The 24,182-nt window shown below is 36.2% G+C and overlaps 1 protein-coding gene across 6 annotated transcripts in view; it reads left to right on the top strand.

Annotated features, from left to right (window-relative positions):
* Positions 1-24,182, top strand: part of UNC13C (unc-13 homolog C) — a 135,053-nt gene that overhangs the window by 65,344 nt on the left and 45,527 nt on the right. For all 6 annotated transcript variants that reach the window (XM_010391192.4, XM_010391191.4, XM_019280971.3 and 3 more), the window contains 6 exons: positions 1,737-1,887; positions 4,258-4,326; positions 5,584-5,673; positions 6,470-6,598; positions 15,391-15,524; positions 21,753-21,838. In XM_010391192.4, the coding sequence (XP_010389494.1) occupies positions 1,737-1,887; positions 4,258-4,326; positions 5,584-5,673; positions 6,470-6,598; positions 15,391-15,524; positions 21,753-21,838 (659 nt within the window). The remainder of the gene's footprint in view (positions 1-1,736; positions 1,888-4,257; positions 4,327-5,583; positions 5,674-6,469; positions 6,599-15,390; positions 15,525-21,752; positions 21,839-24,182) is intronic.

The raw sequence follows: 24,182 nt of genomic DNA, 5'->3' as shown, positions 1-24,182 counted from the left end.
GACAACCTCAATGATTTCTCTGCTGCTGACCCCTCCTTTTACCTGCCTCCTCCCTCAGCAGTGTATGTTTCAGGTATGACTCTAAGGCCAGTGGGATTATCAGTGGCTTTTTATCTCCGGATTGATGTTATTCATGCACTAAGGACCTTTAGGTCCATGAAAAGATCTTTGGAAATCGAAGGTCATCAGTAAAAATATTAATTATTTTGTTGTCAGTTTTTGAAAACTGGTTCTGATCATCCCTACGTATATTTCTCAAACTTAATCTTAGGTAAGGAGATATTTCTATTAGCTTTTTAAAGGTTTCCTTTGTTGGTGAGAACCACCTGATATCACTATTGTATTTTATTACAAAGGAAAGTATTATTCTTCTACTTGACAGAAAACATGTGAAAATGAAACATTTTCTAAGGGTTAGAGAACTGTGTTGTTCTTTTGTTGAATTCACATTGCAGTATTCAAAAGCACTTCTTGAAAATACTGGTGATGAATTAAAGTTTTGGTAACACTATTCCGTGAGCACATAGCTGGGAATGCTGGATTCTAGTCCTGGCCCATGTGATTGGTTTGCTGTGTAGTTTTTAGCAGTTTCTCTCAGTTATGTAAAATGCAGATAATAGCACTTAATGATTGCCCTTACAGGAAAATAACCTTGAATGATGTCTTGAAAGACGATTTGGGCAGTGACAACATTTAAGTACTTGGCTTAAGTTCAGCAGGAGAGTTCAATTGTACCTTGTGTTAATTTTTTTCTTGGAAGGGCATTAGTGCCCAGGTGGTTCAGGCCCAGCACACTGCTCTGCCTTATGCTCCTGAGGAGGAACAGGAGAGAGGAGCCAGAGACTCCAGCTAAGAGGAGCATGTGGCCAAATCAGGACCTTCAGTCATACAGAGACTGATTGGAGTTTCTTAATCCTCTTCTGTTTGACTTTACACCCATTTTCAACACCATGTTTTCCTACTCCCCCTCATTCTCTTTCTTATTTGTGTACATTTAGTCTTTATCCCTTTATTTCCTTCTTAGTCCTGCCTAACTATGAATCTTGAAATTAGGAATTTATGTTTGCAGTGATGATTTTCACTCTCCTCATGCGTCAGGTCTTTCATTCATTTGTATCTCTCACATTTTGTTGTGTTAGAAGCTCTTTGTATGCTGCCAGCAGGCACACCTCCTGTTTTGTTAAACAAGTAAACAGTACTGCTACATTGCACCTCTGGTTTTGGCTGCTTTGGGTTTAACAGACTGATTACCCAAATTTTACTAGCTTGGGTTGAAGTGGAGCAGTTTCAGTTATGGTCTAATTCAAATTAAGGTGAACCCAGAAGCTTCTTGATGGCCTCACCGTTGATTAATAAGTAGCCTAAAATAAAAGCCACAATGCTGGTTTGAGTCTTTTTGTTGGCAACAATTAAATCTTTTTCCGCTATGGATGCCTGGGGCTTTCTATGATGATGAGGTTGATTTTTACTGTTTCTTTAATAAATGAATCTTTTGCTTAATAGCAATTAAAATAGTTAAGTCATGTTTTTGTGTTTAGGATTAACAGAGTGAGAACTGAATATGATGTGGCCAGTTTGAAAATATCATTGTGCAACAAGTGGCAATCATATCAAATGTCTGAATTTTCCATTAGGTAGCTTGAAAGTTATATCATTGGAGTTAAAAAGAAATTTTAATGGGAGAAGAAGCAGATTCCTTGCCATCTTTGATAACTGTTGCTTTGTTTGAATTGCAGACACTTTTCCTGTCTCTCTTCCAAGTACATGTGCCCTGGTGTTCCAGCAGTTATGAGTACATTGTTGGCCAATATAAATGCTTTCTATGCTCATACAACAGCAGCAACTAATGTATCTGCTTCAGATCGCTTTGCTGCTACTAACTTTGGGGTAAGTAGATTTCCTTTTTTATTAGAGTTCTAGTCCTATTTTTTTTTCTAGTATATTCCACATTAACTTCTACATTCAAAAAAATTTCATTAATTGCTCATTTTAAAGAGTAAGGGTTGTTGTTAGCTTTTGAAAATTTTACCCTGAGTCTTTAAAATCAATTCTTATAAAAGCCAGAGAAGATGCTGCTCAGTTTCTTGTGAGGCATAGAGGGTAGAAAGCATTGGCACACATTCACAGTACTAAAATCTCCATCAGTTTTTTGTTTTATTGCCATGGGGCTTGCAAACTGCAATAGACTAAGTGTTGGATGCAATTCCTTTCTTGGGCTGTGTTATCAGTGAACTCATATTAACCTAATAGATGTAGCCGTAAATGCTGCTCTTCTCACAAGAATCCATAATTCTGGACTCTCTCTTATTTTTGCTCATACTTTGTCCAAGTCCTGGATTTAGGTATCATGAATTTTAGGAGGCATAGTAGCATTTCAGGATGTGGTAATACTTCTTTTGTTATTGCTAAATTTTCTTCTGTGGATAAGTATCTCACAGCATGGACTTCCTAGTCTTTGAACGTGATAATAAATAAATATACATTCGCTCCTTATTCTGATTTCCTCACCTACTCTCACAGGAAATTGAGAGCAGGAAGGCAGAGCAATAATTCAAAGAGGTTGCCTTCATAGTTCTGGTATTACACATGATACATAAAGTATAAATGCAATCTTATGCTGAAAAATGCATTTATTCTTTCCTCTTTTTGCTTTTTTTAGTAGGGCTTTTATTTGTAGGGCTGATATGAAAGGTGTATTTGATGTAACAGTTTTCATAAAATACCATTTATTGACATGAAATAAAATATTAATCATAATTAAAATTTATTAAATACAAATTAAAATTTCAACTTTTATTTGAAGTAGTGTTAGAGGCAATGGTACTCTTTTCCAGTATTAGAATAATAAAGGCACTTAGCTTTTCAAGACAAAATAGAAATTATACATTTGGATGAGTAAGCCAAGAATGACTTAATATCTTTGTTGAAACAAGTCTTCTCTTTCCATATTCAAGCTTTATTAGACCTTTGACTTTGATGCAAACTTTGACGTTTAGAATGGTTTTTCTGGGTTTTTTATCCATTTTTTTCCATTTTTCTAATGATCAGAACTAATTTTGTCCTCAGACTGAGCAGAGAATTAGTCCTTCCTCTGATGTTAATGCCAGTTTGCCTTTGACGCAATTCCAATCCAATTCATAGTTCAACAGATGGATGGAAAAAGAGTAGTGGGCATCACTTACAGAGATTTGGAGCTCTTTTTTCAAACAATTGACTTATAGGTAAAGTATTAGATTATTCTTCTCTCGTGGGTCAAAAGGCATTTTTTAGTGAATAGCTGCACATCATCCATCAAAAAGAACATCTCAAATTCAAGTCCTCAGGCTACAGCTGGGAATGATATGGCCGACTGAATATTTCAGTACAGATTTATAACGTGACGAAAAAGTTCTCTTTTGATTGATCCCTTAAGGGAACTGTGCCAAATTAGTGGGGTTTGGTGTAGGTTAGAACTCCGCTGATGAGAGGCAGTGCACAAAGACTCTATTTTCAAATTACTCATCATCACGTTGGAGGGATGGTGCAGATACAATCAGTGCATCCTGAGAGCCATCAGCTATCATCTCCTGCTTCTTCCAGAAGTCTTCTGCTTTCACATAGGCAGAGAAGATTTTGCACAGTTTTGTGCAGTAGACTATGGAATATTTTCTAACATGGTAATTAGAAACTCTCACTAGTATTACTTGAGAATGGCACAACTCAGCTGGAAATCTCACAGCAAAATGCTTTCACTGCTTCATCTATCAAGATAACAAGTTAATCTTCACATTTGAAAGGAAAAAATATAATTGCATAGTATTACTATTACTTGACTTATTCCTACAAAAGCCACTGTTTCAGAAGTATCATTTTCAATCATACTTTTGCACCAAATTCTGTTGCAAATAAGCATCATTTCTTTCTTATTAAAGGGATGGGGAGGTGCTTTCTTCAAGAGTTTAATCAACTGCAAGGCAAATATAAGACAGGAAAATGTTGTATTGCAAAATCTTTGTGACCTCACTAATGTGTTGCACAGCTGCACAGTGTTTAATGCATACCAGGTAAATCACAATATAGGATAGAAAGGAAAAATAAAATGAAAGAAGATGCATTGCCTGTTCTTGAAACACAGGTATTTCAAACCATCACTTGTATATGAAATAATGGAAAAACAAATTGATATTCAAGTAAGAGTGGAAAGAAGCAGTCTGAAACCTCAGCAATTACAGGAACCTGCAAATTCTAGTGCAACATATTCTTGTTTTCTTTTTACAGAGAGAAAAGTTCATAAAGCTGTTGGATCAATTGCACAATTCTCTGCGGATTGATTTATCTAAATATAGGGTATGTACAACATATTCTTTCTAGAGTCAACATGAGCCCCAAATCCTTTGGAACAAAAATTTACAGAATTTAAGCTGTGTAACACCAATATTTTTCCAGTCTGACAAAGAGAAAAAACTTAGTACTTTCTTTCCAAAGGCTAAGAATGGGTCAAGGAATAAGCACATATTCAAGACAGAGTAGTATTCAATAAGTTTGATTAAATTGGTCTATAACTAGTTGATTAAGTTAATTTATCTGGGAATTACCTTTGCTGACTCAGGTAGTGAAAAGTGCAAATACATTTTTTCTGAGAGACTGGCACCTTTGCTACAACTTGCATGCTAAGATGCTAGTAATGTTGAGAGTCTTGTCTCCTCATTTTTCTGTGTGACAGGAATTCCAGTTTCACTTCTGCCTCATGGAATCTCCTTCCACTGAGGTATGCTCCAAATCCAGCCTTTCAGGAAAGCGTGCACTGGATACCTACCAGTTACCATATGGTTCTGAACTCCCTCTCCTTCTCTAGTCCACTGGATCATGAAACTTTTGGACAATACCTAAGTTAGGGCTTCATCACCTATGGCTCTCCTTTCAGCTTCTAGGAATGGCAGCCTCCAAACAAGGATTTCTCTGTTCATCTGGCCTGCTCTCCAAAACTGGAGGAGAAAGGGAATATTTAAAAGAACTCCAAGGCATTAGAGGGAGCAGAAGTTGCACACATATAGCTTTTAACACCATATCCTTTGTGCAGCAGATATGTTCATCATAAGATCTTTTAATTTTGAAGACTGTTATCTAGATAGCATTGTAGCATGAGGGGCTGATGTTTCATTAGTAGGAAGTTATTTCAGTAACACTACTTCACATCAGTCTGTTAACCCAGAGATCATAGAAAAATTTATTATTTCTACATTAAGCTTACTACTGCATTTATGCCTGCAAGTTTTGTATGTGCCATGGAAAACCCATAAATGGTTTTCTTTAGCAACAGTTTCCAGAATTTTGTAATATTTTTTACTCCATTCAGGTTTTGGAAATATCACAATATTTTATATTTTTCATATTACAAGTGTAGGAGCATTATCAAAGGTGTTCCTACTCATTTCCAAGGGATATTCATCATTAACTACCTCACAGTCAGAGTTCAGGTAACACAAACATCTCTAATCCTTCCAAGCAGCACCTTAGGTTTTCTTAGAGGGTTTTTGACTAGTTGTTCAAGGATTTTACTTGTAACTCAAATTTTACATGATTCCTCTTTCCCTGATTCACCAGGATAATTTTCCTGCCAGCAATTCTGAAAGACTCCAAGATCTGAAATCAACTGTGGACCTGCTTACCAGCATTACTTTTTTTCGGATGAAGGTATTGTCCTTTACTGCACAAATAAATTTCCTGAAGGAAACCAAAAATTTACTAATTTTTAATTAGTTTAAAGTCAAGTTGCAGAAAGCAAACTTAGCTGAACTCCTTAGGAGTCATGTAGAGCAATCGTTTCCTACTGATATAATAAAATCACAAGTCAACCAGCAAAATAGGTCTGATAACTACTTGCCTTAGTCATTCCAAAGGTTGAAATCTAAGTGGTCAAGCATGGAAATATTTTTGGAATGGAATGGTACACATTAATATTACTGAATGAAAAAAGAGAAACACAAAGTAACCTTTGTCATAATAGCATGGGATTCCATTGCATTAGGCACTACATAAAGAGAATTAAAATAATCCATTGAATTACTGTATCCTGAAATGGAGTAAAAAAATGAACCCTTTGCTTTAAATACATAACTGCTATTTGTCTGATATTCCTGTTCAAAGGAAAGCGCATAATTACATGGTTTAATTATTCCCTAAATAATCAAAAAACTTCTAAGATGTAAACCCTAAGATGTAAAGATGTAAACTCTTGGGCACACATGCCTCTTGCATCATAAGAATATTTTAATTCAAATAAAACTTAGTGATAAAATCTACTTGCTTAAGCACATATTTTAAGGTATCTTTGAACTAAGTCCACCTTAATTCAACATAATTCTAATTATTTTTATCATTGCTTTATTTCAACACTTTTCATCCTGTATAACAGAACTACATTCAACACTTGGATTTTTTCTGTTCAATCTAATTCTGACATTCTACCATTTATGAAATATTTTATTAGGTCCTGGAGTTGCAGAGCCCCCCTCGAGCCAGTACTGTGGTGAAGGACTGTGTAAGAGCCTGCCTGGACTCAACTTACAAGTACATTTTTGATAACTGCTATGATCTCTACTCCCAATTAGTGGATCAGGTAAGGTCAATATGAACTTGTGCTATTGCTCATTCATAGTTAGCCTTAAGTAAATAAAAAGCCTCCCAGTGCTTGTTCATATCAAAGCACTCAGATTTTCATTTTATTTATGCACAAAGGAGCAATATACCATAAATACACCTAGAGACAGCTATAAACTCTAAAATGTTTAACAAGATGAGTTTCAAACTGGACACGTTAACTCCTAATGGAGTCATCATGTTAGACATTACTGTAAAATTGTCCCGTGGATTTGGGAAGGATAACGTTTGACTGGTTACTGTTCATGTAAGATCTGTAACAGGAAAACAGTTATTTAAAATCTACCATTTCACTTCTGTAGCTTTAGGGAAAAAAAAATTATTTTGTTGAAAATGATACAGTCTTTCCAGCCTTCTATTTTAGCACCTGTGATGCATACTTGGATCCAAGCTTTAGTAACTGCTTTAAGAAAGCAGAGGATAATTCTGAAATATGTCTTAATACTGATCTGTCAGGTTGAACTGTCAATGCAAAATAACTATAGCATTTGTTGTGTTCCAAATGTCAGGCAAAATCCTTGAGAATGCTGTTTGTTTTTTTCTATAATATGGTCATTCTATAAGTAATGTTAGAATTAAGTACTGTCTTAAAGGAGCATCACTGCTTTATCATATTACTTCTTGTACCTCGTATTTGCATTCTGGATGGTACACTGAAAACACGGTAGTTCTGTGACTATTCCAGCCTTGAATAGGATTAATTAAGTTCTTTGGGCAAATGCACACTTTTTGTGTAGAATATAATTAATAAAAACATTAAATTTCATCTGAAAGCATATTTCGCTTAAATCCACAATATGAATTCCTGTATTTCAGAAAAGGTGATATTTGCTATGTATTCAACATTTCTGAAACAAGAATTTATTTTCTCATGTTGAATTCCTGTTATGTGAGAAAACTGACCTGTAGCTTTGAATGTAAGAATTTCTCACCAGCACCAATAAGCACGCTACACTTAGTGCTGATGTGTGTTTATCCTGCAATGGATTATACTGCAAGCAGAGTAGGAGAATAAATTAGTGGAAGGAGCAGCTTCAGGCCTCACACCTATTTACATCATAAACTGTTCTGTTTTCTTGCTACCGTTTACTCTGCAGTAATTTGATGTTGTCTGTTAAATATAATATGAAGTGCTGCTATACTGGGTATTACATAAGTGTGCGGTTTATCAGCAGATTCTACTCTTCAGTAAACAGCTAAAAGTGATGAAGTCTTACTTCAAAGCGTTGTGACAAACTGCAAAAGCTTATCTGTATTCAAAAAATTCACAACTTTTTAATGTGAATCCATACAGTCGTTTAGCCTGTCTATTTTTAAAAATGGTTTTAAAGTGCAGGGATATTACAGCCTTTCTGCTTGGTAGAGAATGTGAAACTTGCTTAAGTAATGGTTCTCTCCAAATTAAATATGAGGCAGAACAGGCAATGTTGTTATTATATTTTTCTCTCACACAACTCTACTTAATGGTGAAGAAATAAGAAGTCCTGAAATTAAAAAAAATCCACAAGTATTCACTCAGTTGGAAAACTTAGTTAACTGCATTTCACTATATTTCTGCACCTCTTGAGTCCTCTTTCACAAGATTTCCAGCAGGGGCAGTTTTACGTGGAAACTTTCAGCAGATAATTGTCTGTACAGTTAAAATCACCACACAGTGCAAGAAACTTCAGTGAAGATGTGTAAAAAGCAAAATTTAAAATAAATAGATTGTATTCAAAATAATTTATTTCTAACAGCAAATCACATCAACAATCAAAACAATCAAGCAACAATCACATATAGTCTTAATGCCAGACAGTAAAACTTTTTTTCACAGAAGGTGAGAGACAATTCTGGGAAATATAACTAGTCTAGCTTTAATAGAGAGATGAGTAAAATTAATTCAGAACACTGCTTAAATTCTGCATCAGCTCTTGAGTTGTACAAGGAGATTGTGTTCAGCATTATCCTATTATAGCTTCCTATCAATATGTCCACACTTGCATTTGGTTTTAGAAACACAGAAGTATGCAGCTTGTTTGAACCTGTAGATCTGGAGGCTTTCCAGTGAATCCAGGTGACTGGCTTGTGGTAGCACTGTTATTATAATGAAGCAATAACCAGTATTGTAATTTACATTTCATTAGTTTTGTGTCCAAGCCCCTTAGATTCCACCAGATTCCACCCTTAATCCTTCTTCAGTGCCCATTTCCTTATCTCTGCTCACCTCCCCATCAGGTGAGGTCTCCCCTCAGAGAGAGGAAGGGAGCTCATCCTAGCGTGGTACTGCAGCACAGGAGGTTCATGTTTTGGCTGCACAGCTGAGCTTTGAGCTGTGACTGCTGAGAACTGAAATCGATGAACCCCAAAGCAACAAGAAATGCTTCTTATGTAGGTCACCACCTGCCCTCCCTCAGGGGGAGGGCTGGCAGCTGCTGAGGCCCCTGCTCGCTCAGGGTGTGTGTCTGTGTGTAACTCAGGGTGACCACTTTCTGCAGTTGCTTTGGGCTGCAGCCTAAATTCTCAAACGTGCCTGCCACAATATTTCTAGAAAATATGCTTCATGTCTGAATGTGTGGGATTGTTTAAGTTTGGAGTGAAAATAGAGCACTAACTGTTAAAACTGAGTGTGCTCAAGCTGGAGGTTTTGGAAATTTGCCACTATAAACACAACAAGTAAATCACAAAATCTGCTCAGCAGTCTCCATTTCCTCTTTTTATTGCTCTCTACCTTTGTGTCAGACAGACAATCACTGTTAAAAAGCTGATGTCCTGCAGCAAAATATCACCCCTGAGGATATTTCCTGGAGTGAAGCATTGCAAATGCTAACAATATGCAAAAATGTCATACTACAGTTCCACACCAGAATGCAAAGAGCAGCTGATGACAAAAACCAAATGACTACTACAGATAGTAAAACATGATAGCTTGACAGTCTTACCGACATGTATATTACCGTCCTCATTATTGGATACAAAGCCCTCTGATGAAGAACTATCTAGTTCCTTATGAAGCACGTGCAGTATTTTCTCTTTTAATTAACAGTGATCTGAGTTAAGTGCTTAGCTGCCCTATATTGAAAAAAAAATGTCTTGGAGAAGTAGTTTAGGAAGCAATTTAGTAGATTTCTGACTCAATTTACAGATATGTCACTCTTTCTGTTTTCTTAAGAAAATAAATTTTGAAATCCTGGCTGGTGCTTACAGTGACTGAAGTCCCTTCAATAATTCTTTTTGCAGTCTTCTCCACTGAGTGACACCAATAAGATGCAGACCATGCTCTTCATGTTATCTGAAGAGCTCTTGATCAGTACAAATAATTTCATGACTGATAGCACCAAAATGCTGGAATAAAACACTGGAGTACTTTATTTTTGTTCAGCTCACCAGAACAGTGCTGGTATTCTACCTGATGTTAGACACCTTTACTTGAGTCTTTGCTCAGCTCTGCATGTTGTCACAGCACAGAATGGTGCAGACAGGAGGTAACAAAGAACAATTGACTCATTCAGGAGCCAGGGGTTGTTCAGCTGCAGCAGCACAGTACTCTGCCCTTGCAATTTATCTCTCATAGGGGTACAGCACCTTAGGTTGTGTTGATAATGTACTAAAAACATCCCAGCTTCTGGGAATCAGGCCTGTAAATGAGCACTTGGATGGGCCTATGCTTTGAGAGCTGGCTCAGTTTTGCTTTACTCAGCTGTGAGTCCCTGGGCACTTTTCCATTTGGGATTTGGGAATCCAAGCCTGATGGTTGTTTTGAAGGTGTACTTTTTTTTCCTTTAGAATAAATGACAAAAAAAAATTAGATTATTAGTTTCTAGTAGAAATAGTGCAAGAATTGAAGCGTGATGTGATCTGTAATCTTCAAACACATTCAAAAGTATGAAGTGGGAAATAAAGTACAGTAGTAAAAACTGTGTTTACTACAGGGAGTCCTATTTTTCAAGCATGCATATTTCAGTGTCAAGTAATACTTCTTGTGAGGCACTTTGTTATATTTACATATTGCTTTAGATGCACTGAAAAGGTTCTGACTTCTTCAAATCTGGCATGCAGAGGGTACTTGGAGATCTCTCCTTGTGTTGCAGCATTGTGTTTGATGGGCAGCATGTTAACCACAGTAATAGAAAAACATTTGGTAAATTACTTCAGAACAACAGAAGAATGCAATGGGGTATTTCCAACCCCATTCTGAGAATTCTCTGTCAGAGGAAGACCAAATCTTACAGATAAAATTGCTTCTTAGCTGCTTGTCTGAGAACACTGGTTGGAAAGTCAAAGAGCTTGCAGTAAGTGAGGGGCTCAATTGGGTCTTCCTTCACCCTGCAGAAGCAGAACACTTTTGGGTCAGTGGGGCAGATCAAAACCACAGTATCACTTGGCTGGCCACTCCAGAGGAGCTATGCATGTTATACTGCCCTGAACAGAAAGACCAGTTAAACCTGCTCCTTTCACATGCCAGTCCTTGAAGAAAAAGGCTGGAAAGTCTTAATGAGAATTTATCCAAAAGAATTCTGTTCTACTTCAGTTGGTACTGGAGAATACATAAAATACAGTTGCCTGGAGAAGGTGTGGATGCCCCATCCCTCGAAGTGTTCAAGGCCGGTTTGAATGGGACTCTGAGCAACCTTGTCTAGTGGAAGGTGTCCCTGCCCACAGCAGGAGGATGGAAAAGGTGATCTTTGACATCACTTCCAACCCAGACCATTCTGTGATTCTGTGATGATTCTGTGAACAGGGTTTCAGTTTCAAATAAGAGAATGGTTTGGGAGTTAGTTAGTTACTGTGCAACAGCACTGCGCAGGGAAATCCCTCACAGGTTTTCAATGCATGTCTGCAGGTGGTTTCTGGCTTTAGCCTCTCTAAAGTAAATTCTGTAAAGCTAGATTTTCATTCTTTTAGATATTAAAAAAAAAAACCTTAAAAAATTACATAAAATTCTAAAAATAGGCAGGCATACTATGTAAATGTCTACATATGTCTATATTTTATATATAGTGCATATTGTATATTCCCTGGTGATTCTACATGAAGTAATATTATATGTAATATAAGTAATAAATAATGCAGTTTAAAATATGGAAGAATTGTTAAAATTAATATTTCATTATCTACGGCTGGTCTCTAAAATTGCCCTCTGTAGCCTTGTGCTGATCAAGGCTACTGTGGTTGTTTGCATTGAGTTTCCACTCTGTCATTATTTATATAGAAAATATTGTATTCTGAAACCTGGGTTAGGGCTTGCAGCAGACAGCAATATAAAACTTTCTGATATCACAGGATTCAATTTATCAAAGTCACACAGATACTAATGGGTATTGATTGCACAGAACATAACAAAATAAAAACAAAGCAAAATAAAACCAGGCCTTCATCCTACAATCTGGTAAAATCAGTGATGAGAGAAGTGTAAAGCCCTCTCTTCTTCAGACCAGGCTTTACAGATTTGTCTCAGAGTAATATAGATGTAAATTTTAATCTTGCTTCACACTGTGCCTGAGATTGCTTTCTCCACTCTCAGCCACTTTTCTAGAGTACAAAATGTTTGCTTGTCAACAGTTTAGCCTTTTTTTCTTTCCATTAAACTCAGAAAACTTGCTCTACATTTTTTCTTTAAGAGAATATCAAAATACCAGTAATGATTTTAGAGGCTCTGTGCTGCATGATCCATTGTTTGCATATGTATTCAGGTGACTAGGAAATTGATAGTAAAAGGGAATTGAGAAAAACATGATTCAGTGCCAATAAAAAATTTATTTCAATTCATATCTTATGAAAAATTGCTCTTACTTCCTCTTTCTGATTTTGATGTCTTCTGTTGCAAAAGACAAAGAGTTATGCATCACCTCATTTGGATGTTGCATTAAAAACCCACAGAGAATCTCCAGTACTTACTGTATTTGTGAATCTTAAGTGAATAATATGACTTCTCTTTAAAGACACTTTTCTTATAAGGTGCTTGCTACAACTCTAGGTGATCCTAAAGACAAGAAGTATCCAAGTCAATTAATATGAGAGTATAGAAATCTGTATTGTCAGGTCTTGTTGGTGAGACATCATCCACTGTTATTGCTGGTTTGATCTGCCAGCAGAAGCCCATCAGGAATATCACTCTTGTGCCTTTGGCAAGACATTTATTGACCTTTTAAGTACAGGACATCTTCTGGCATTTCATGGTTCTGTGCATGTGGGCAGCGTTACCATCCAAAGCGATGTTACAGGAGGTCAAGATGCTTTATGTAGCCTTTTCTGTGTAAAAAGGCTTGTGCAAAAGAAAGAGATTCTGGTAATTGGCAAACTTTCATTCATGTCAGTATTTGGAAAGGTCTCTTGGTTACTGGAACTGTCTGTGATCTGAGCTTGTTCAGTGCTGTATCAAACAAAAACAGAAGACAGGAAACTTCAGAAAATCATTTATTTTAAAATTAAGAACCACTGATCATTTTGTCATCTTGTTGTATCAAGAATTTATGTTCCTCTTGACCTTTTCAGTGGTATTTTTTAAAAATTCTCATTATTGTTATCATCCTCTACAATAATAAGCGGTATTTAGGGTCTCCTGTATCTTCTCACTGTATTTGTGCCAGTGTGACACTAATTACATATATCAGCTATTTAGTTCATGCTTTTACACTGACCGTTTCTTTCAAATGGACATAATGAGAGTGAAAAAAATAATCTAGAGAAAAATTCATGGTGAAATCAAACTTCCACCACTGTTTTACCTCATTATAATAGCACTGTACCAAGCCTTCCAGAATTGGGGAAGCATTTGGACAATACTGTCAAACACAAGTGTGGGTTTGGGCATTGCTCTGTGCAGGAATCCAAGAGTTGGACTCTAATCCTTGTGACTCCCTTCCAACTCAGAGTATTCCATAATTCTATAATGATTCTACCAAGGCATCTGTTGTACATAAAGGGAAAAAAAATACTGACGATAATAAAGTAAAAAGAGCTTGAATGATTCTAAGCATTTCTAACTCACTAGTTAGATTTTAAGATAAAGAATGGAAATAACAACTGGGCATGGACAGAGTATGCACTTTCTTTTCAGGGCATAAAACTACATCTGTAATGTGAGACTATTTTAAAAGTACCTTCTCTGGGACTTTTGAAAAGGTTGTATTTATTTTCGAGAGATTTCTGTTCCAGAGAATTTTTGCAGAAAGGACCTTCTTGTGCAACTACTACCTTGTAAATTAGTTACTTTTTGCTATCTGTGTTAAAGAACAGAATTTTGCATTCTTTGATTCACATTCCCGGTCATGAAAAGCTGTCTCAGCTACATGTCACTTGCTGTGAAATACAGTTCTTGGATAAGATGCTCAGCTAAATATGAGGTGGCTTTGTCTTCTACAGCTACCTTTCAGTTGGTTTGATTTAACAAATTTCTGAGAAAAAAAAAGGTCTATTAGACATACATCTTCGATATAGAAACAAGGCCTTTTTCATAAATATATAATGTATACCAGGGAAAGCCCTTGTGAGTGAAATTAATGCTCTAATGTTCATTTTTTTTTCTGTTTTGAAAAGCTCTCTCATTTACATGTACAGTTGTTAATTGTTGGTGACACCAGACCCACCATCCTTTGACCTGCTTCTGAGCTTTACTTCTGTTGCTTTAGACACTGAGGGGGTATGCTCTGTAGTTCAACTGAGTATGTAGCAGTGTGATTAATGATACTTTTCTAAAATATTCCACAGTGGCTACAAAAAGAGTTCCAATTAGGTGTTGTTGAAATTCCCTTTCTGCCATTCTAAATGCTATTCATAGATAGAAGTTAATTGAGGTTAAAATAATTTTTAATTAATTCACTGTGATACTAATACAGTGTTAGGCATATTCAGAAAGATACCAGGCCCATTGAAGTGGTCATACATGGACTAGGAATGAGAAGTACAGGGAATATATGTTTAAACTTGCAGGATCACAGGCGTGTTTATTTTCTGACTTAGTAGTTGAGACCCTTTTCTATCTCAGACAGCTGTGTAGAGGAGCATGTGTAGATCTACCATGTGCAGACATAGCTCTGTGGGGCAAAAATTATTTCTGTATGTATGTGTGTGTTCATACAGAATTAAAGACTTCTTTTCATGTTTGGGTCCTTACAATGAAGTTATTTATTGGACAGTGATAAGGAATCTGATCTTTCTGCCAAGAAAAGGAGTGCAAAATACTTTTGTCTAGTAAATTGTAGACTCAGCGTTCATAAATAAAAACAGTAGAGATGAAGTCTATCTGTAAATGCACATTTTAGTCACATTAAAGATACTAAAATTCTCAATAAAATAAAGGGAAATTCAACTGCTTCTTCATTTAGAACATACATTATAGCATCTGTTAGGCTGAATACCTTAAGTGTATAATTCAAACCAAAATATTAAACACTCCTTAGCATTGGTTTTTTTTCAGTCTTTATTGTGTAGGGTATAAAAGTTCTGCCTCAACAGGCAATTCTACCTGCAGTGAATCTCAACACAGCAAAGAATTTATTAATGCATCTGATTAAAGTGTGGGCATGCACTAAAAACCAAGTCTGTATTGATCTTCTTTGCTGACCTGACAATCTTTGCACTATGTTTCTTAATATTTGTGCACAGCTAAGTACAGTTTTTCATACGTTCTGCTCTGTTGGTTAGCCAGTCTTGGTCCAAAATTTCTAAAGATTCTAAAGATAGATCACTCTTCCCAATCAAGTAATAATCTGTAGGTGGAAGCCCCGTAGCATTTCACTAATAAAAATATTTTCAATCTTGTTTCAACAGAGTAAGAAACAAGAAGTTCCTAAAGAAGAACAGGGACCAACAACAAAGAATTTGGATTTCTGGGCACAGCTTATTACTCTGATGGTCACCATTATAGATGAAGATAAAACAGCATATACACCAATCTTGAACCAGTAAGTAATTACTTTCCCCATAAAAATTAAGAATCATGGATTTATTAAAATAAGGATAAGAAATACACCTGAATCAAAAGTTGTATTTTAAATAGAATCTAGCTAGAGATTTTTATACAGAATGTAACACTGACATAGTTTGATAAAAATTTAGTTCTCTGTTAATGGAAAGAGAATCTTTTGGTTTAGGAGCATTAAAGACGTGGTATATGAGTCATCCCAAAAATTTAAGTAGCAAAATATTATGTAAGAGCTAAATGGATAGAAGGGAAATGTCAGTGAAATTTCAGTGAAGGGAATTTTCAGTGTGATGGTATTGATGATATGAGAGTAGCTTGGCACACATGGTATTCAAATCATGCTGAGACTCTTAGGTATGATTTTTAGGCATGTAATTGTAAAAAAATAATGAACTTCACAAAGAGACCCTCTCCAAATTTTTGATTGGCTAGCCAGACTGACTTGAAAATGTATAAAGTGGAGAGCAGTATCCTGGAGATGGAATTTGAGTTCTCAGAATTGAAGATGTAGCAGATGAGGGAGGTACAATCAATAACCAAGACAAGTCAAATAACTTGAGGTTGATACATGAATAGAAAGGAGAGAAACAATCGATAAACACAGAAAAAAAAGTGGTTCTGGAGTTTGAACATGAAATATATAGAAAGAGTGCAAAGAAACATGTTTCACGTATTACAGCTGGAGAAAGAGACCTCACACTAATTGAAATGTGACGTGATGAGGCCCTAGGGAAATGCTTTAGCTCTTTGGAGCCATTTTACAGAGAGATTGCAGAAAATCTGGGCACAGTCTAGCTGTGATGACTTATGCAAAAGTTAACATTGTAACTTACATCTGTATTATGACTAAACAATTAATAGAGGTTTCTGTAGTTGCATTTAATTGAATGCTCTGAAGGGGAGCAGGAGCAGTCTGGTTTTTTCAGCCAAAACAGGGTAGATACTAAAAGGCACTCTGCACATTGAGATACACTTGTCTGCTGATAAAAGGCACCATTCTATTTATGGCCCTACAGTAAAAGTAACAAAGAAACCTCCTGGTGATAACCAGAAGCTGAAAGATATTTCATTGACTTCTGACTCCTTCCTTTACTTTACTGAAATAAATGAAGCATTATTTCAGTCCTGGATAATAAGCATTTCTTTGTTCAATCATCTGTTGCACTGACCTTATTAAGGAATAAGTTCTTATCCTATAGGGGAAAGAAAACACTTTTCCTGTTTAATCCATTTTTATAACATATTGTGAAGTTTCTCCATTAATGAAAGCTCAACTTTTTGTCTGACAGGCTTTATAAATAATACACTCACTGTAAAATATCTAATTGTGACAAATACATATATGTGATTCATTTCAGTGTCTTCATTGAGATTAAACAAGTGTAATTGCGGGTTAATTATCCTAAAAATTATTGTAGCTGTATTTTGATACAAATGTGAGGGAGAAAGTAAAGGCATAAAGAACAGAGTTCTTCTAAGGGGATTAGTAGGTTCCCTAAAGTACAGATGAATGATTGTGTAAGATGTGAAAAGAGAATCAGGAGTGGACAGAATTGGGACAGATTAAAGGAGAGAGCTTGTGTCTCTGACTTCTCTCTTGTTTTTGCTGTTGTTTCGTGAGAGAGTGAACACAGGGAATAACATGTCTTCTAGTAGCAGGAGACATCAGAAGTAAAAAATGAAGAGGCTGTGGGTGGAAAAAAGACTTGAAAAACTGCTCAGATTTGCTTTGGATACGTTTTTTAAAAAGACGAGCTGCTCCTAACACAAAAGCAGCGTGTAAAAACTGTTGAGAAGAAAAGAGACAGCCTCTTCCCCCCTGCTTACCCCAGAAAAGAAAATGGGTTAAAATGGATGAATGGGAAACATAAATTGAGTACACAAGAATACTGCAAAAATATGACTCCTTATCAGAAATATATGGCAATGCAGTGTCTCAGTGGACTTCTCAGGCCTGCATCCATTTGAATCCTATTTTAGAAATGAGGTAACCAAAGATCCCCAGGAGAGCATTCTGATAGAAGTTTTCACAATTGTATAATATTGCTCAGAATTCTAACCCTCAGCCAGTTTTGGAAACCCTATTTTTATATCTACCTTAGAGGCAAAAATTATGCTGTGATGGAGTAGTTTGAACTGTATCAGATTATGAATCCAGATGAAACATGACATGATGGCCTCAGCGAGCATTGCATCCGCTGACAGACCATACCAGACCCCGCAGTGTGAGTGTGGTGAACCTGCAGTTCCTGTATGACTTGAGAAACTTGACAAGTTTGAGAGATAAACGGTCTGGTATTTAAGTTGCAAAATTCTCATTCTGATAGTTAAACAATGTAAAATGTGTTTGAAACCTGATTCACAAGCAAATCTAGGACTTCCTAGCACTTCTAAATATGCACTGTATGTGCTGTGAAACAGGAGAAATTGCTATCAAAATAAAATAAAATATTTATTCTAATAAAAGAAACATCAAATTAAGGACAAAATCTTCAAGTCAAATATGCTTCTGTATTTTGAAAGCAAGATCAAAATTTGGGCTTCTGCACCTTTTTTTTTTGCACATATACTCAGAACAGTCAAGTTGTCATTATAGTAAAAATATAAGAATTGAGACAGCTCTAGTGGGACTTTTCAATTTGTTCTTTACTGATCCTTAGATCTTTGCAATGTAAGGATCTGTTTTCTCTGTGATCACATTGTGTTCCACACAGTATGGAAAGGACAAACACATGAAATCTGCAGAAGCAGATTTCCTCACGCTTCAGGAGCTAGGATGTTTAGTGTCTCTGAGAAGTTGGGGATAGTAACTTATATTGTAGAAACAGCATAATTGTGACCTACGTATCAGTGAGTTATGAAACACAGGTCAGTGGAAAAAAAAATATGGAAGGAAGTGAAAAAATCAGAGTACACTGTATCATGGATTGGACTATGTCAGCCTAACTTTAGAATGCTTCTTTGATGATGGAAAGTGTATCTGATGTGGTTTGTGTCTTGATCCAGTGATATTCCCCATTATCAATTACGCTTTATTCTGTGGAAGCATATGAATATCATGTCTTTCATTGAAATTCTGACCATTATGTGTGTAACAAAGCTGTTCTCATTTCTTCACAATACCCACTGTCGTCTTGTCCTGTAACAATGCATCATACACTGACAGACCAGATTAGTTATATAGGCTTTATAAAGTATCTGTCTTGCCCATTATTTTTTCTTCAGGGAATGGAATGTTACTTTGAGTAAAAATAAGCTTTGGATAGATGGAGGATAGAGCACAAAATGTAAGAATAAATGAACTCTCAGCTCACGGTTTTAATAGAACACATATTTTCCAAAATCAGATAGAACTTTCATCTTAAGGGTTAGTGAATCAGTGGCCATGGGCAGTCATCCACAGATGGTGTGGTCTAAACTCTTGCTGCATGCACAGCACAAAAATGAATGTATTCTCTCCCTAGGACTGGTGCGAATTAGCACCTGGATGAGATTGAAGCAACCAAGTATGGAAAATGAGCTACTCTGAGAAAGTCCATCTGATGTTCAGAGACTTTGATATTCTCAAGGTGTAGCAGACTGGAGATTTGGCATCACAAATAAAGAAAAAGCATTTTTAATTGTCGTGATAGAATTTTCCGAGTTTTGGGTTGAGCTAAAAACACCCAGTATTGTCTAGGATAAATGCTTTGGGGGGTTATTTATGTTTTGCTTATACATTGATTCTTTTCATTTTGTTTTAAGTCGAGTTCAATTTCATTCCATTGATCTGTGGTTTTATATATAGCCCAGTGTTAGAAATAGCCAGTGAGAACTGTTTTCACTTAATTTTTGCTTAATTAAAATCAATAGAGAGAAGACATTTATAAGTGGCTGTCTTGTATATGCAATTTAGTATTTTTGGAAATACATGGATATGGTCCTGTATGGGCAACATAACTCCTCTGGATAAACTGAGATTTTATATAGTTCCAAGAACGACATAGAAATTGAGAAAATTATGGCCTATGGGGCAGAAATAACTGTAGCAAGAGCAAGCTAAATGACTAACAGTGCTCTCCTGGTTGTCCTTTTGCTTCACTGAGAAATGTGAAAATACATGGCTTTTACAAAGATTAGAAAATGTGATGTGTAGAGATTTGCATGGGAAATTTCTCTGGTATTTTGCTGCTTAGGGATCAAATTCTGAAGTAGTTTGAAAAGGTCTTTTTACCTAAAAATAAGGTGATAAAGTACAAATAATAAAAAATACCATACTTATACAGATGCTTTAGTATTTGACCTTTGATTATCTCTTCCCTTTAAAAAGACAGCTGCTTCTGTTACCATTTATCTTTAGCAGGTGGAATGTGCTGTGGGCTTCTGTTGTGCATTAACTATGTCAGCTTCTCACATATAGTAAACTGCAAGGATACCTCTGGTAGTTACATGATGCCCATGACTGACAGCTGTGCATTGCCCACCAATCTGTTAGAAGTAGAAAAACTACCATCAATTTTAGATTTCACCTAGGTGACGCCAGGTGGGATATGTTGAACTACAGTAATTTAAACAACATTGAAAATGGCAGTTTGTGTGTGCATATGCTTTCCCAATTTTAAAATGCACCGACATATATATTAATCACTAATCAAGCAAGTGTGTTTTTATCAGATCCAGCCTTGCCTTATGGCCAGCTTTGCAATATGGTCAAAAGAAAGTGTCAATATTAAATTAGCTGTTAAATACTTCCTCAGAGCAACACTGTCAAAGTTCGAGTCTGGTGCTAAGGGAGAGCTCAGGGTGGACTGGAAGTAAAGAAATTAAGACAGCTGAAATACATTTCAGCTTTTGAACAGAAATTAATTTTGTCGGGTTTGGTATTATTTAAATTAATACCAAGTTCTTTAATTGAGAAGCCATTAGCATAAAGAAGGCTCAGTGAAGTGAGCTAGCAACTGCTCCCCATTAAAGTGGCAGAGCTAATGAGCTGTTTAAGTACTTCTTCTTTGCAGATATGATCAGGGTCAAATAGGTCTCTAAAAGGAATACATTACTTAGATCATACTGCTACCACTTTAAAATTGCACGTAATTCCCATTCTTTCTATGTCAACAAGACCTTTAAAAATTCTTACATTTTTACAAAAATTATTAGAGAATATTTTTTGAGTTTTATTAGTGCTTTAATAAAAGGTCAAAACACTTTGGATCAAATTCTCTGCTCGTAGAAAGTGTAATAAACTCAACACAAAAGCCACACAGCTCTGTGTATTTCCTCATGAATATATTCCCTTCTTTTCTGTATTCCTTGTGAACTGTGGGTGTATTTCTGTGGCTCTCACTGCACCCTGTGCTATAAACAACTGCTTTACCCCACTGGGAGGTTCTGTGCTCTACTTTCTGCTCTTCAGCTGCCTGACCTGCCTGGCTCTGCTTCTGTGCCCTGAGAATGGCTCATATTAATGTCAGTCCCACATCTGCATTAAAGACAGCCCTTTTTTTAAGACAAAAAATGTGATGTAAAACACAGTGTTGATCACTAAAATGCCAGCTTTTGCTAGTTGATAACAGCGAAAATAGTAACTCAAAGATTAAAGCCTTTCTTTTACTTAGAATGAGAAGCAGCTGGGATCTGTGAAAAAGTTGTGTAAAAGTACTTAATTGATAACAGCTGAAAGTATCTAAAAAGGACTGTTTTTCAAAGATGACATGAAGCATAAGACCAAAACTAAGATTTTGAATCAAAATCTGCATTTCACTACTTGTTACATTCTTTAATGTTTTATCTATATGTCAAGGTGGAAGTCTTCAGTGAATTGGATTCTATGAGTATATAAACCAGCATAGCTTCACAGACAGCAGTGTCACAAGGGAATTAAGGAAAACCTGTAGCTGCTAAACATCTGAGCCAACTGTTTCATATTCTTCATAAGCCATCTGATTTATCTCAAGTTGCAGAATCATCTGCAAGATAGATTAATATCTCTTGATTTAAAATGTCATATGAGGGGAATTTGTGCAACATTTAACTAATTATTTACCCAGGCCCCTCACATTGGGGAAGTTTTTATTTAGAGCTTGGATGGGTTATATAATTGTTGCAAAACATAAAATACAGTAATTGCATACTAGGGGAATTATGTTGTGGAATTATTTGCCTTTTTGCTGTGCAGCTGTAAGTGTAGTTCCTAGCAGCAGGTGAACTGTTGTAATGTGATTGATTGCAGGTTCCCTCAAGAGCTGAACATGGGAAAAATCAGTGCTGAAATCATGTGGACTCTGTTTGCCCAAGACATGAAATATGCTCTGGAAGGTAATTAGAACAAACTATTAATTACACTAGTGAGTTCACCAAGACTGATTTTCACTGTAAGTGATACCTGGCACCAGATTTCTGTGTGTGGTTCGAGCTTTCTGGTGTACTTGTTTAAGATGCTTCATAAGTTAGTGAAAAAGAAGGGTTATAAGGAACTAAATCATTGTTCTGTGAATATATGAAGTTATCTGTGGAAGAAAGAACTGTGATTTGAAATGCTGCTTCTTAGACCTGATAAAAATCTTCACTGTCCAAAGAGGCACGCATGTGCTTGCTAGAGAGCATTGTAGACACTCCAATTTTTCTCAATAGCTGAAAATATCTAACTTGCCCATAAGAAACATTTGCAGAATGAAATTATGGAGAAAGCACACACTTATAATTAAATCTTTTTGTGTTCAAAAGGCAGGGTGTATTCACTTCAGTTCCCGCAGAATCAAATGCAGTTTCATTTTATCTCTTTAAGATATTGCTGTGGTTAACCATTGTTAAAATACACAGGGTTTTGCTGTATAGCAGACTGTTTCCAACTAATGGCTTCAAACACACAATAAAATATGGTTATTGCAGCAAACCAAGTGAAAATACCTGCATGAAACTGGCATTGTCTTTAGTCAAGTCTGCTACTAACTACAGAGCAAGTCTGAAAGGGGTGAGAAAAAACGTATGAGGTTGGATTTAAGTAACAATGCAATTCAGCAGGCATAAAGGATTAAAAAACCCAAATATTTGAAGATTCACTTCTGTATTATTCTCTCCAGAATGTCTAATGCGATAATATCAGTGTGGTGGTGCTTTGATGACATTGTGGATTTTTATGATGATAAAGAAAGAGAAAAGATGAGTGGCTAGAATGGCTATTGATGGAAAACCTGTTTTGTTCATCTGCTGTTGTGTTACTTTATTTTCTTAATTGTGTTATTTGAATGTGGAACTTCCATACTAAGAACAGCAGAGGAAAAAGAGGAGAAAGGAAGGAAGGTAATTAAAATATGTACAACAACAACAGAAGACATGAGACATCTTAGATGTGGGTAGGAGAAGATTTATTGCAACTGTTGTTTCAAAGTGATGTTCTGTAGTCATGTCAGAGTGAATCAGAAGTACAAGTTTGAGGAGGGGTGTCAGGCAGGACATCATCCTTTAGGAGTGATCAGTGAAGGCAAAAGCTTCCAAGAGCTGAGAAACATGAAGACTAAGTGAAAGCCTCTGTTTTGGATTAAAGCATATTCCCAGTTCCATCAGTGAAATAACCTTCTATCTGGAGAGGCTGTGAGTCAGGAACAGCTACCAGAAAATTGCTCTTCAGTAACTCAGTGTTGTGATTCCCTTACAGATAGTTAGCACAGATTACTAAGGTTTTCTAATAGCCACCAACTGCCATGACTTCATAACCTTGAGTGTGTAGTTACGCTCTGCACACAGACATCCCTGGGCACACAGAGCTTGTAGTGCTTTAGCCACTGAACTGTAAACGTTCTGTACTGCAACAAGATCATTCACAAAACATCACTCAATTATGAGTGTTAAGTAGAGCACACTGATCACTCAAAAGGCAGCTTCAGAACAAGCCATGGTTTGTGTCTTAGCTGTAAAAAGTAGAACAAGAAGCTCTTAAGAAAGAGTTAATTATACAATATATTGATGTGTGGATGGTTGGGTTGAATCAGGACTTTAAAATAAATATTAATGTTAATATTAATTCTTATTCTGCAGAGAGAGATATAGAAGGCATTTAACTTTTTATGTTTCAGACCAGTCCCTGAATGTGGTCTCATTTCTGTGTTGCTGAGGATACTGACCTTCTGAGGAGAGGAAATGCCATTGTTGGCATTAGGAATTCTAAGCTGCTCCCAGAATCATTAGTGAAACCATTCCTGCATATAAATAATAATTAAGGGAATTTGAAATTAGTATAAATTATTATAAATATACACAGTTTCACCTTCTATTATTTCATTGCTAAACAGGAACCTCAATAAATCTAGTCACAAAATATAGATCAGTGTGCTGATCCTCTACCCAGCTTTGCTGGGATTTGAATTATTAATTATTTCCATAGATATTCTACAAACTGGGTTTAACTCCGTTTTTGATGGAAATAAGTTTTTTTTCTTTAAATTCTGTAAGATTAAAAGCAAGCCCTTAAATATGTTCGCAGTTGGTCCTCATGGTTTTAATGGAGTTCATTAAAATGCATTGCATTCTGCTATGCTACTCTCGCCTTCCAAGTTATTAACGTAGGCTACCATCTGTTCATACCTAGTGTCCAGGGCTGTGATTGCAATCTTTCCCTACTCCAATTTAGTATTAATCTCCTGAAACAGAATCTTTTGTGTTA

This window comes from Corvus cornix, chromosome 10 (assembly GCF_000738735.6).
Source record: "Corvus cornix cornix isolate S_Up_H32 chromosome 10, ASM73873v5, whole genome shotgun sequence".
NCBI lineage: Eukaryota > Metazoa > Chordata > Aves > Passeriformes > Corvidae > Corvus > Corvus cornix.
The sequence above is the reverse complement of the archived record's forward strand: the minus strand, read 5'-3'. Positions and strand labels throughout refer to the sequence as shown.